This window comes from Cebus imitator, unplaced genomic scaffold, assembly GCF_001604975.1.
Source record: "Cebus imitator isolate Cc_AM_T3 unplaced genomic scaffold, Cebus_imitator-1.0 Scaffold894, whole genome shotgun sequence".
Classification (NCBI taxonomy): Eukaryota; Metazoa; Chordata; class Mammalia; order Primates; family Cebidae; genus Cebus; species Cebus imitator.
This window is the reverse complement of record NW_016108209.1, coordinates 143147-157689: the sequence shown is the minus strand read 5'-3', so window position 1 is coordinate 157689 and position 14543 is coordinate 143147. Positions and strand designations below refer to the sequence as shown.

General features: G+C 36.4%; 1 protein-coding gene across 7 annotated transcripts in view; it reads right to left on the bottom strand.

Moving 5' to 3' along the window:
• Nucleotides 1-14543, bottom strand: part of CHM (CHM Rab escort protein) — a 183056-nt gene that overhangs the window by 30038 nt on the left and 138475 nt on the right. For all 7 annotated transcript variants that reach the window (XM_017520861.2, XM_037735673.1, XM_017520862.2 and 4 more), the window contains 3 exons: nucleotides 7437-7541; nucleotides 6999-7062; nucleotides 699-795 (listed from right to left, as the gene is read on the bottom strand). In XM_017520861.2, the coding sequence (XP_017376350.1) occupies nucleotides 699-795; nucleotides 6999-7062; nucleotides 7437-7541 (266 nt within the window). The remainder of the gene's footprint in view (nucleotides 1-698; nucleotides 796-6998; nucleotides 7063-7436; nucleotides 7542-14543) is intronic.

Sequence of the window (14543 nt, the reverse complement as noted above, 5' to 3'; positions counted from 1 at the left end):
CTCACAATTCATATGTTGACATATGCAATGCAAAAGTATTACCTCTTAACACTTCAAGTAGGCCCACAATGCAAAAGTATTAAGAGGTAGAGTCTTTGGAATATGGTTAAGTCATGAGAGCTCTGCCCTCATAAATGGGATTAGTGCTCTTCCAAAAGAGGTCCAAGGAAGTTTCTTTATCCCTATCCCCTATATGAGGACACAAAGGAGGTGTCACTTATGAGGAACAGGTCCACATCAGACACTGAATCTGCTGGCACGTTAATTTTGGACTTTCTAGCCTCTAGAATCATGAGCAATAAATTTCTGTTCTTTATAAGTCACACAGTCTAAGGTATTTTGTCTTAGCAGCACAAATAGACTAAGAAAGTAAAGAAAAAAATTAGCGATTAAAAAAAGTGTAATGCAAGCAGATTTCCAATAAGCTAAAGAAAAATTAGAAATAATTGAAAGTCATAAAATTCTTCACTGGAGAACTAAAAAATTATGCCTGTGAAGATTTAGCCACCGAAATGTTTATAGGTAAGGGAAAGGTATGAAATGACTTACTCTATAGCCGTATTTTGTATAAGCAAATGCTCTGAATAATAAAAAAGTGAGAAAAATCTCTATAGATACAACCTTGACAACTGTTAACAGCTGCCCCCCTGCCTTCCTAAACAAACAAAAAATACAAACAACCATTCTACTATGCTTACAGGTGCCTTTCATGCATGTCATCGTTGAAGAACATAACTCAATGACCCGAACAGCAAAAGTTCCTGGTTCTTCTGCTGGCACTGTCAAAATGGAAGTCTACAAAGCAAAAATAAAGTATCAGACACAGCTGTTAGATTTCATTTTCATTCGTCTAACATTAAAATACTGTTAACTTCTAAACTGAGTATCTTTTCAAACACCTCGATGTCTTAAAAAAATATGGCTTGTCAGGATTTAATCTTGGAACGGAATTTGAAACATATATATGTATCATGTTCATAATTCTCATAGATAATAACTATTTTAAATATCTTTAATATTTATTAAATCCTTATTAACTTTCTCTAGGTTTCTTACTATAAACTTACTATAGGTTGAGTAACCATTATCTAAATTCCAAAATACTCCAAAATCCAAAACTTAGTGCTGACATAATGCTCTAAGAAAATGCTCATTGGAGCATCTTGGATTTTAGATTTTCAGATTAGGGACATTCAACTGGTATACTCCAAAATCCGAAAAAATCTGAAATCCAAACACTTCTGGTCTAAAGCATTTCAGATAAGGGTACACAACCTGTATTTTCAAAGGACACCATTATGACTTCTTAGTTCTGAAATGGACATACTTTGCTGTTTGAAATCAGACCATATTAAATCAATCTTGATTACTCATAATGGCTAAAAACAGCAGTTAGCACTAATAGTTAAAGACTACCCATCCCAATCTTATTGATACAAGCAGTCAAAGTAAATATATATCAAAACATTTGAAAACAAATAATTTTTAAAGATTCCCTAATAAAACTAGAAATTCAGAATCAAAAGTACAATGTAAAATTGTTAAGTACTATTTATTGAAATGTAGTATGCTACCTTAGGCATTAATGATATGCTAGATGGCTTTATACTCAAAAACTTGAAATGATCTTCAGGTCAATTATTTTTGAGGCAGAGTCTCACTCTGTCACCCAGGCTAGTATACAGTGGTGCAAACTAAGCTCACTGCAACCCCTGCCTCCTGGGTTCAAGTGATTCTTGTGCCTCAGCCTCCCAAGTAGCTGGGATTATAGGCATGCATTACCACACCTGGCTATTTCTTTTGTATTTTTTGTAGAGGTGGGGTTTTGCCATGCTGGTCAGGCTCATCTCAAACTCCTGACCTCAAGCAATCCACCCACCTTGGCTTCCCAAAATATTGGGATTGCCAGCGTGAGTCATTGCGCCCGACCCAGGTCAATGTTTCTTTGTAGAGCCTAAAGGTTCAATACTAATTCTCAATCTAATCTTCAATGTGAGGAAATTTTATCTTCTCACATAGAAAATGCTTGTCAAAAGGGAAAAGCCCATTTGCACTTTGCCCTATACGTGCTATGCTACATTTTGACTGAGAATGTCACAGTGATGGCCCAAAGACAAAACACCTAAAACAAATTTTAAACTAGAAATTATTTTGATAACCATGAGTATCCTACATTTATGTACGTTTCTGGCCTCAAAATGTCTGAAAAAACGTACTTCTCCATGTTCCTCTCAACTCCCTTTGTTCATGATAGAAAATATTCTATGGCACTAAAAAGATAGAAGCCATTAAGACATTGAATGCTGAACAATAGTTAAATGAGTACAACTAAAAACATGACCATAACTGGAAAAGTTTCATAATGACTGCACTAACATGCAAGGACTTCTTTTGATTTCTACAACTATCACCTTGTTTTTTTTTTTTTTACTGAGATGCAATTAGTAACCTCCAGTACAGTACCTCCATCACTTTAACTCTGAGAAGTTAACTGTCTCAAACCTCACAGAAATGATAAAAATCATCAAAAAAGAATTCCTTTAACCCTCTAATACCACTTCCATAAAATTTACCTGCACCCACATCTATTCTTCCAAGTCTCATCATTCTATCTATGCTGCACAACTCAAAATTTAAAAAAAAAAAAAAAAGAGAGAGAAGATAAAAGAAGAAAACTCCCTATAAGAAACAAAGAAAGGCAAGCAGGACACACACTTTAGACTGATCACTCTGAAGGAAATGTAGAAGGCAGAGTTGAAGTAGACAAGATGAGAGACATGGTGACCAGTTACAAGTCAGAGGTGATGAGTCCCGTAACTGGAACAGTGAGAAAAGGCAGATCAAAGCAACTTTTAGGAAGTACACTGAAGGATGTGAGGTTGATGAGATGTCAGAGAGGGGAGAAAGAAGTTGCCGTCAGAACTATTCCCAGAAGAAGGGAACACTGGATGAGGAGCAGTTTGAGGAGGGAAGATGGTGAGTTTAGTTTTGAGTATGTTCCATTTGACAGATGTCCAGCAGGAAGCTTAGCACGTGGGCCAGACACTCCTGGGAGATATAGAATTGGCTGTCACCAAGATCTATGCACAACAGAAATCATGAGATAACACAGTCATCTAGTGAGTGTGCCCGGAGCAAGACATACTGTGGGTTGAGGGAAAAACACTGAGGAGCCCTGATATTTAAGGACTGGGTAAAGGAACAAGAGCCCACTAAGAAAGAAGAGAGGCAACAGCCAGAGTCATGAGGAGAACCACAAGGGCACAGTTTCATGGAAGCCAAAAGTACAGACTTTCAAGAGCAAGGAAATAATAACATTGTCAAATGCACCAGGAAAAGTCCTAGTAGACAAGAACCAAAAAATATCCCTTAGCCTTGACTTTTGTAAAGTTATTAATGAATTTAGCAAGAAAAAAAGTGGTAGAATTGGGAGAGTAGAAGCCAGGTGGGAGTGTTAAAGAAATGAACAGGAGGTAAGGAGCTGGTGGCAGCAAGTACAGACACTGTTTTGAAACGCTGAATAAGAAGAGGGAAGACAGCTAGAGATGGGGGCAGAATCAAGGGAGTGGTTCCTTTTAGTTTTTATTTTTAGAACAGAAAATGCTAGTATATATACATATATGTATTAGCACATATGAAATAGAAAGTGCTTGTGTGTTTGTGTGTGTGTGTCTGTGTCTTTGTTAAAAAAAGGTGTCAGCAGTGGGGAGAGGCTGAAGATACAGGAGAGAGAGCAGACAATAACGGGTGGTGTGTGTGTGTGTGTGTCAAGGGCACTTGTCAAAGTGGCTGGCTTTGAACAAGGAAGGGAGCCTTCTGATTCATTCCTGGGCTGGGGTACACACGTGGTGGGGGGGCAGGAAGTCAAGGGCTACTGTGCATGTCAGATGGCCTCGCTATTTTCAGTGAAGCAAGGTTGTGGGGGTAAAGGGGGTGAGAGGAGCAGAGGATAAGAAGGGTGGGTAAAATCATCAAGACTTGGATTAGGCACTGAGGGAAAAGGGAAAGAGAGCTGTCTGAGGCAAGTGGAAGAACAGACTGGTGATCTGTGCCGAAGGTCCAGCTGAATCTCGCTGGCACCCTTGTCTCTGTGGTAGGGTTAGTCTGTCTGGATGTGTGGTTTTCTTAAGCAGCCATCAGTGATCCAGGTGAAGATCACAGCCTGACTCAGGGATGGGATCTTCCTCTGTGGGTATAGCAGAAGGACATGATAACATGGGTACTGAGAGTGTCAGACAAAGAGCAATTCAGAAGATCTACTACGGGGTCTAGTGCAGGGAAAAAGAAAGGGGCAGAAGGGAGATGATAAACTGAAAAGAAACAGAGGGAATGAGGAATTATACATCTCTTAACAGACTGGGTAGAGGTAAGAGAATGAAAGAGCTGAAGGGATAGGAGCCGATTAATGCCACTATAGATCCATGACCTTCAGACTCAACTGGGCCATTAACACTGCCCAGCAATTTGAACATGAGACAGTACACTCTGCAACTCCTATGGTGATTATTTTACACCTTTCCTTGAGCTTCTACCCATCCACATTTGCACACCCCCATTCTCAAAAGATGACGTCACCTTCTTTATCATTTAAAAGAATAAATGTAACCCATAAGATGGGAATTCCCAAATCTACAAATGCATTCACCCTCTGGTTTCAACGTGTCTCCCATCCCATCCATGGGCAATGTATTTGCCTGTTCTCTGAATTTTAGCCTCCCCAGCCTTTGCCTGGACCTTGATCCATCAATTATCATCCTTCCTACTTTGGTATCTTCAACCTCTCCCTCTCTATTGGCTTCATTCCATGAGCTGAAATATATACTAATCTTTTAAAGTAAAGAAAAGCCCTCTTCTCCACATCTCTCTTCAAAGACCAGTTCCTCCCTCTTATTCTTCACAGCTTAGCTTCCCCCAAGAGTTATCTCTATTTGTTCTCTTTACTCTTCTGCCTCCCTGGCACTCTTTGATACACTCACAAACCTCATAGCTTACTGGGAAATACAGGCAAGTAAACCAGTAATTGTAGGACAGTGGAGTAAGTAATATAATAGCTGCCTTACTATTTGTTCTACACACCCATGCTCACACTTGTCACACGGAACTATAGTTGCTACTTATCAGTATCTGTATCTGCCAGGCTGAAAGCTGTTTGAGGGCAGAGATGCTATCATAGTCACCACTAGCTCCTTAGAATGCAGCAACACTGGCTGGAAGGTAAAAAGCACTCATTGTTTGCTGAATGGCTTAATGAAAGTATTCGTATTACACATATAAGAAGTATATTTGGGGGACTTTTTTGTATATAATGCTGATTTATTAGCAATAAAAACTGGGACAATGAATTGACTTTATCCACTCACATATTTCTTTTATATAAGAAAAAGCTTTCAACTTAAGGAACTTTAGGAGCCTACTTTTAGCAGTGGCATACAGAACTGACAGTCAAACCTACTGAGTAAGCTGATTTCATCAATCACTATAAAATACAGTTAGAAGGAGAACTGGGTACTCTGAAATTTAAGAGGTCTAAGTAAAAACCAGAGGCATAATGACATTCCTATGGAACTGGGGATAAGGGAGAAGAAGAGGGTACTGAAATGAACGATGGTGGTAAGGAAATACCATAACTGAGAACGTGTGTGGAAATCATTCACACCAGGCCTAACAGTGGACTTACAATCATTGCCATAGGGTTGGCTACTGCCTTTTTCTCCCAGATTTTTAAATGTATTCTCTGGGGATTCTCTTTTTCTCCCCATAACAATATATTTTCACTTTCACAGAAATAATTTTCAAACTCTAGTATTTACATCAATTTTCCTAAAATAAATCTGTTATATAAGATGCAACTATCTGTTCCACGGGATGGAAATCCTTAGGAAACCAATGCCATTACATTATTGCCATCATGTACTTTTTAAAAACAAATTTAATAACTACAAGTCGAGTATCCCTAATCCAAAAATCTGAAATCCAAAATGCTCTAAAACCCCCTAAAAAATCTAAAATCCAAGCACTTCTTGCCCCAAGCATTTCAGAGAAGGGATACTCAAATTTTACTACATATAGCTTAATACACTTAATTTTGCCAATATTGATTTATACAAATTGCTATGGAGATTAAATTAGTAACAATGTTATTAGAAAGCTTAAGACTCAATGATGTATCATTTCACCTCTGTTAGGATGGCTACTATCAACAAGACAAGAGATAACAAGTGTTGATGAGGATGTAGAAAAAAGCAGATCTTGTACGCTACTGGTTGGAATGTAAATCTTTATAAACATTATGGAGGTTCCACAAAAACGTTAAAAATAGAATTATCATATAATCCACCAATCCAGATTGTGGGTATATATCCTTCAGTATCTCAAAGAAATGTCTGCACCCCCATGTATAATGCAGCATTATTCATTGAAGCCAAGATTTGGAAACAACCTAAGCATCCGTCAGTGCAATAATGGTTTTTGTAAAAATGGGGTGTGTGTGTATGTGTACACAATGGAATATTATTCAATATTTAAAAAAGAAGAAAGTCCTACCATTTGCAACAACATGGATGAACCTGGAGGACATTATGCTAAATGAAATAAGCCAGACAAGGAAAGGAAAATACTGCATGATTGCTCTTACATGTGAAATACAAAAAATTCAAATTCATAGAAGCAGAGAGTAAAATGGTGGTTGCCAGGGGCTAGGCAAAATGGGGAGATGTTGGTCAAAGGGTACAATCTTTCAGTTACACAAAAAGAATAAGTTTTAGAGATCTAATGTACAGCGGAAGACTACAGTTAATACTATGATGTTATATATTTACAATTCGCTGAAAGTAAATCTTAAGTGTTCTCACCATAAAAAAGGAAACTATGTAAAGAGATAGATATGTTAATTAACTTAATTGTAGTGATTAGTTCACCACGTATACGTATAGCGAAACATTACGTTGTACATCTTCATATATACACCTTTTATTAAAAATATATAGGACTGAATTTACCTGTTGATCTGAATCTGTTTTTAGGACAGATCTATCTGTGATCAGCACTGCCCTGGAGATCTGCCTGTAATGCACAAAACAGTCAAGCAGTAATTCTGATTCCATGGCTAAGTTTCGTTTATAGTTATATAACCACCAGAAGGCATGTTTCAAAGATTTAAGTCAGGATAAAAGTGTAACCTCCCAAAACCAAGTCAAGTTTGGCTTTATTCGTTTCTTGGCTCATGAAAGAAGGATGCTTGACCTACAGACAAACCCCAGCTGAAGCAAAGGAGTTGAAATTATGCTAGACTCCTTTAAAGCCAGACCCTGTAAGTGAAGTAAGATATTGAATATATCTTTGGTTTGGCATTTATTTGCATGTTACCTGAAGAACAGAATCATACAGAAATGTCAATAAAATTACCTTCGCTTGCTAGTGGGTGGAGGGGGCCTTACCTGTATTGCACACGTGAGCATGTGTTCTCAGAAAAGTAACTGTCCTCCACGAGGAAATGCTTAGAGATTATTCTCTGACCAAACTGATCTATAATTGCTTTACATCTATAAAGAAGATAAGTATACCACAAAAGTTCATATTAATAATTAAATAATTGAGAAAAACAACATAATTAGCTACCAATTTTGAATCTAAAACCAATTTCTCATGAAGACAACACTTAAAACTTGCCTATAATTCCACATTTTCTGACGCAAAACTGACACTAAATGACAGAATATATATTCTTGTTGCCATTTTGAGGTCTTTTAAAGTATACAATGAACCTGGAATGCATCTTAAACGTGTACTTTGAATACCATTAATAAGAATAAAGTCAGGGTAAGAATTATAGTAAATCATAAATTTCCTAATGTTTAGGAACAGAGAAGCATTTCCTTTGTTTAGAAAACAGGCTTGTATATATTTTTCTCCTTAGCAGCTCTAAGAAAAGAGAGAAAAATTGATTAAATACCTTGTTATATCATTCACAGCCTATAAAGGCCTTTTACAGGCTTTTTATTTTTCTGTTAAATGTTGGTTTCTCTTTTGTCCAAGAATAGCTATATGGTCACATGTTTGGTAATGTTTGAAACAGAAAAATGGGATAGAGCATCTTTTAATACCTGTTTCCACTTTACTACAAAGGATGATCATAGAAAGATTTCTTTCAAGTGCTGTTTCCAAATAAGGAAAACACTTATGCACGGACATTATCAGGTCTCTGTCATCTGATATGTGTTGGGACAATGAATCATATAGAACCCTCCATTGACCTTCTTTCAATGTGTCTAGATAAAAGGATGAAAATTGGAATCCATCTACTTGCAGTGCCACAAGTTATAAATGTACTTTATAGGGCTCATTATCCAAACTAATGGACTAAGGGCAACATCCTTGAAATGGACTTACCAGCACTGACAAGGCCAGTATGCAATATTTCAGGAACTATATGCAAATGACTGTGTTTGCTATATCTTTTGATTATGGAAATATCAATTTATTTGTGTCACAGCTTCTTCTTTGGGGAACAGAATTATTTTATTAGAAATGAACTTATGTGTTGCCCCTCATAAAATGCAACCAAATTAATTTCAAAAGCATATTATAAAATATACTGGTATAAGTTAAAATCTGTTCAGTCACTCTAAAGATAAGCCATATAAGTGATATCTTCCAGGAATAAAGGCATTAAAAATAAAATGACTAACACTCAAGACCAATAGTGAGAATAATTCAATTTGTATTTCCTAAAGGCAAATTACGATATGCTAATATATTTGAACAAATGGCATCCCACTGTTGTAGGGATAGACTATGATGTCTAGTGATGTACATAATATATATTTTAACCAATTAACCACTTTTAATATAATATTTGTTATATTACATTAATATTTACATGATTTTTCCCATCTCATCTCCACTTTCTTTCTCTTCTCTACTTCTGTTTCTATATATACCTCCTCACATTTTATTGAACTAGAACTCTTACCTTATAAAGTACTTAACAAAATAGATCTGAAGTACTTACATCTGATATTCTCCAAAACAGTGTTTTAAAAACTGAAAATATAAGTTATTCACTCAGTCTTCTATTTTAAAACACTCATATACCATTTGAAACACAAAGTACTTAAGGCAATTGAGAAGAGAAATCTATCTGCCATTAAACATCAGTCTCTATTTGTCCTGTAAACACTGACGAGCCTTTTTCTTACCTTTAATTCAGAGACTATGTGAAGACGAGAGGAAATAATTGGGCAGAAAACAGTGGGTGTTAAATTTCTATATCTTGATAGGGTTTAGATTATACAGATTTATCATTTGTTAAAACTCAGTTAAGGAGCACTTAAGATTTGGGCACTCCACTGTATGTAAATTTTCCATCAAAAGAAAAACACTAAACAAATATTGAGCTCCAGTTAATGATATGCATGCTGAAGTATTTAGGGAGAATTTTACTGACATCTGCAATTTACAGTCAAATGCATTAAAAAGATGAGTCAATACATGGATAGAAGGATTAATATTTGGGTAGCTATGTGACTAAACAAGTTTATTAAAATGTTAATCGCAGAACCCAGGAAGTGGATATACAGGTGTTCTCTTGAAATTCCTTCCACATCAGTATAAGTTTGAAAATTTTCACCATAAAATGTTAAAGCTAGGGGGGTGAGGGTCAGTGTTAATATAAATCTCAGACCTGAGTGCAAATCTTTGCAAAAGGTTCCCATTTAAACTGTATTATTAAACCTGGTCCTCAGGCTTTGTAGGCTTTTAAACAAGGTTGTTTTGGTGGTAGCTATACCTTCGGTGACAGATAGACATTTGTTTCAAGTTATGATATTAGAAAGAACTAATGAGGATCACTCAAAAGGGAAGTACGGGGGTGTGGGAGTTAGGGAACTCAACTATACAAGGAGAAGATACTAATACATGTGTCTATTTATGCTGAGGCTTCTAATGAAACAGTGATTGTCAGAGTGGGAGGAGGAGAAGGAAGCAAATCAGAATCACACCTGGGGGACATTTTTAAATTATAAAGTACCCCTGGAGATTCTGATAAGCTCCCAAATCCCAGGAAAGAATCACTGTCAAGCATGCCACTGCTACTGTTGTATCTTCTATGTTGTGGTGGGTGGAGAAAAGCCAAGGACTATTGGTACAGATAAAATATTTGCTTCTGCAGAAATTGAGGTGATGGTCACATATGCCCAAGTCTCAGTCTGGAAGATGATAATAACATGACTCACCTGATAATATCACTCTGAAGCACTAAGGCTCTAGGCCTAAGCAAAGCTGCTCAAATCAAGACATGTTTAAGCAAGTGAGATTTGTTCTCCTCTCATTTAACTTACTGTCAGACATTCAGCCTAACTGGGAAAACAATGAATAAGAAAATATTTATTTTGGACCTAGATTTAGTCTTTGTATTGTAATGATTCATATAAAAGATTAGATGACATTTAAGTAACGGAAAGCAGCAAAATGAAAAAGTGCTGCCGGAGACAGGAAAATACCCCTCCCACGTAAACCTGAGGAAGCCAGGAAAGATTAAACTATGTAATATTTAGTGAGGGCCTTGCTGAGCCTCATAAATAGTATTTGAGGAGGAACATGACAGGTGTCCCCAGTTACAGGGACACAATGACCAAGCTGATCACACAAAACACTGAAGCCAGACAGAACACTTCTAGAGCTAAGCTTTCTAAATAAACAAATCACAAGAATTATTCAGTTCTTGGATCAATGATGTAAGGGCATAGATAGCAACATGATGATAAGGAAGAAAATAATAAAATGAAAACTCAGTATCTGAAATTTGGCTTAGATGAGGAAAATAACACTAAAACAAGTATTCAATTTCTGGGATCTTCACAATGAATACACCAAGTAATTTTATGGTAAAGAAAGCAGAAATTGCATATGGAATAATTTAAAGGAAAATGTACAAACTAAGGAAATTAGAAGATGCTCAATCACTGAAGAAAACAAAATAATTTTCCCTAGTTACTACGCCCTTCTGAGCTTCCTGAAATGCATTAGTTCAAATGCCACCTCACCCATAAAACCATCTCACATGCTTCACACTCATTTTTTTCTTGGGTAAAAAACACTCTAATAGTTCTAAACACCATTAACAGGCAAATAACTTCAAATCTATAGTTTTATGCTCTGACTTCTGCTAAGCTCTGTATCCATATTTGTAACTGTCTATTATCCATTACTTTCTGGATAGACTCCAAGCTCCCTTTTAATAAATATTTAATTGAAAAATAAAAATTGTATATATTCAAGGTGTATAATGTAATGACCTGATATACATATACACTGTGTAATGATTACCACAAATTAATTAACACATCTATCACCACCCATCTTTACCATCTGTGGGTGTCATGAGGAACTTAAAACCTGCTCTTACCAAATCTCAAGGAAATAATACAGTATTATTAGCCAAGTGTTTCTTAAAACTAGCATGCGGCAAACTGAGTTTATCATGGCTCCTCATCTGCTCTGACTCCCTTGGAATCCCTGTATCAGATAATGGCATAACCAGTTTTCCCACCTCAAATCTCTCTTCTTACATCTAGTCTGCTATAACATTTTGATTATACCTTATAAATACTTCCTGAAACTAGCCTCTTTTCTCCATCTCCACTGATACTGCCTTAGACTCTTATAATGTCTAATAAGATAATGAACTGCTATCAAGTTGGCAATTCATCTGTTCAACATAAATGTATAGCAAAACAATCATGTGCCAAGCACTGTTCTAAGAGGTAAGAAGAAAAATATCTTGCCCTAAAGGAGAAGATTCAGACAGAGATAATTTTTGAAGATTCAGACAGAGACAATTTTAAGACAATAGCAAAGTCCAATGATAAAAGATAAGGATAAGGAATTACAGATTACTAGAAGAGGTACCTAACTCATCTTGTGGTCAAGGGGTGGAGTATCAGGGAATGCTCTTTGGAGGAAGTGACACATTTGTTGCTTTTATAGGATAAAATAGTTAAGCAAGCAAATAAGGATATGGATATCTCAGGTAGAAGTGCAGAATCTGCAGGGTTACAAAGGCAAGTAAGAGAAGAACAGGTACAGAGATCCATGAACAGTTCAGTATTATGTCACAATAACATGAAAAGCAAGTAGGAAAGAGAAATGAGCCTAGACAAGCAGACAGAGGCCAGATTACAGAGTCTCACCCGTCATGTGTCATGTAGAAAGGTCTTAGACTTTATTATGAGATTATATAAAGGCACGGAGGCTTCTGAAATAAGGATGGAGCCAGATCTGCATACTGAACAGATCTCAATGTACAATTATCTTATTAATTTAGTTGTTCTGCAATGTCCCCCAGTAGACTGTAAGTTCCATGAGAACAAAGACCCCAATTGTCTTTTTCTCTGCTGTATCCCCAGTGCCTGGCACAAAGAAAACAAATAATAATTGTTGCACTGATAGGTGGATGGATGGATAATGAAGTATTCTGTATATGTGAATAGTGTAGATAGAAGGGAAAAAAAGATACAGAATCTCTGATTTAGGAGGTAAAGAATCATTTTCCATCACAGTGCTTCTTCCAAATCATTGCCAGAATTACAACATAAAAGTAGCAAATCTAATCTTGCTGCTTTCCCTTACTACCTCTCATTAGAGTCCAAATTCCTTAGCATAGCACAGAAGGATCTTCACAATAGGTCTCCCCCACCACTGGATTTCAAGGTCTCCAATTATATTAATAGTTACTGTTAGCTAACACAGTTAGCACTTACAATGTGTAACAAATGGTTCTACAACGTTTATCTATTTCGTTAATAATTATAATAACCCTGTGAGGGAGGTGTAGTCAATTGTCCAAATTTCTAGATAAAGAAACTGGGTCATAGAGAGTTAAATAACTTGCTCAGGTACACATAATAATTAGTGACAAAGTCAGGATTCAAATCCAATCTATCTGACTTTAGAGCTTTTTACTGAAGTCTCCTTGTATACAAGGACAGGGTCCATGTTTTTATTCATTTCTTTATCCCCATAGCAACTAGATGGGGTTTGGCAGATGTTAAATATCCAGAATGTGATCACTATCATTTTGCAAGCAGGCCACGTTAAAACCAATGCTTCAGCAATGACAAATAGTATTAAGAGTCAATTACCCCAAACTTGGTCTAACATTCTATTCATTACTCACTTCCAAGTATCTAGAAAATGCACAGGCATCAGAAAAATATATCTGACATCAGAAAATATATATTCCTGTAATCAGAAAAATATATACCTGACATCAAGAAAGAGCCATCAGAGGAAAGCTGGCGAGACAGCTGAAGTACACAAGGACCAGTAGCTGAAGTAATTAGATTACAAATATTGGTTATAGATGGATCTGGTCCAATGTCATCTGCACTTTACCAAAATATCAAATGCTATACTACTAACTGGCCAGATCTAATTTACAGGAGTTTTGCCTGGTCAACACAGCTGCAAAGGAAAAGAAAACTGTTTAACTAGAACATTCAGTGTTTCCAAAAAGACTCAACGGAAACGTGCAGTATGAGAATTTAGTGAAAAGGTTCCGAAAAGAACCACTGATACATACCTATGTCCTCTCAAATTAAGAAAGCAGAACCAGGCAAACAAAAATGAAAAATAAAACCTAGCTGAAAATAGGTATGCACTGGGTTACACATTTCACATACCATGATTTAATGTGCCTCCTCAATGCCCTATTTCTTTTCTCAGTCTGAACACTAGTTGGATGTATAATCGCCACATTAAACTCAATGCTGTGATCACTGAGGCCTCTCTCACCTTTCCTAAATGGACAGCACAAAGCAAAGCACGAAAAGAGCTATGGTCAGTCTTTAATCTTTATTCATTTATTTAACTCAAAGTTATTGAGTATAATGAATACTAGGAACCTGCCTTGGTTCTGGAGATACAACAGTGAGATCCTGCCTTTTCTTATAGATAACTTAGGAAATGATCATAAAAGTGATGTGACAGTGGACAGTCAGGACTGGCAGAGGGTTCTGATGTAGTCTGTGGGATCACAGAATAAACTTAGAACTTTGACTCCAAGCATGAGTAGTTCTTAACTACCCTAAAGAGGAGAGGGTATATCAAGTGTTCCACATAGAAAACTAGGAAAAGAAAGGCAAACTAAAACCATAAGGAGACAAATGCAAATCTTTACAGATTCCTTACTTACTACCCTAATTATACTTAGAATATAACAATTGTCTAAGTCAGCCTCGAATCCTTAAAAAGAAATGTAGTTGGATACACCCAATACAAGGTCAAGGATTCCCCCCCAAAAAACTATCCCTTGCTTTATATTCAAATCCTAACAAAATATCTCCTATTACTGGTTATCTCTTTTGTATATTTGATTTTGAATGGCAAAGCTGTGTTTGGTAAAGATATACGGACCTGAGCCAACTTCAGTCAATGCTAGCTTTAGGTATTTACAGAGACTATTTGACTTGCTAGATTGTTTTAAAGAGGAAAAATTTAACATAAATATGGTAATTATTACTGAAGGTATAAATAGGAGCTTATAA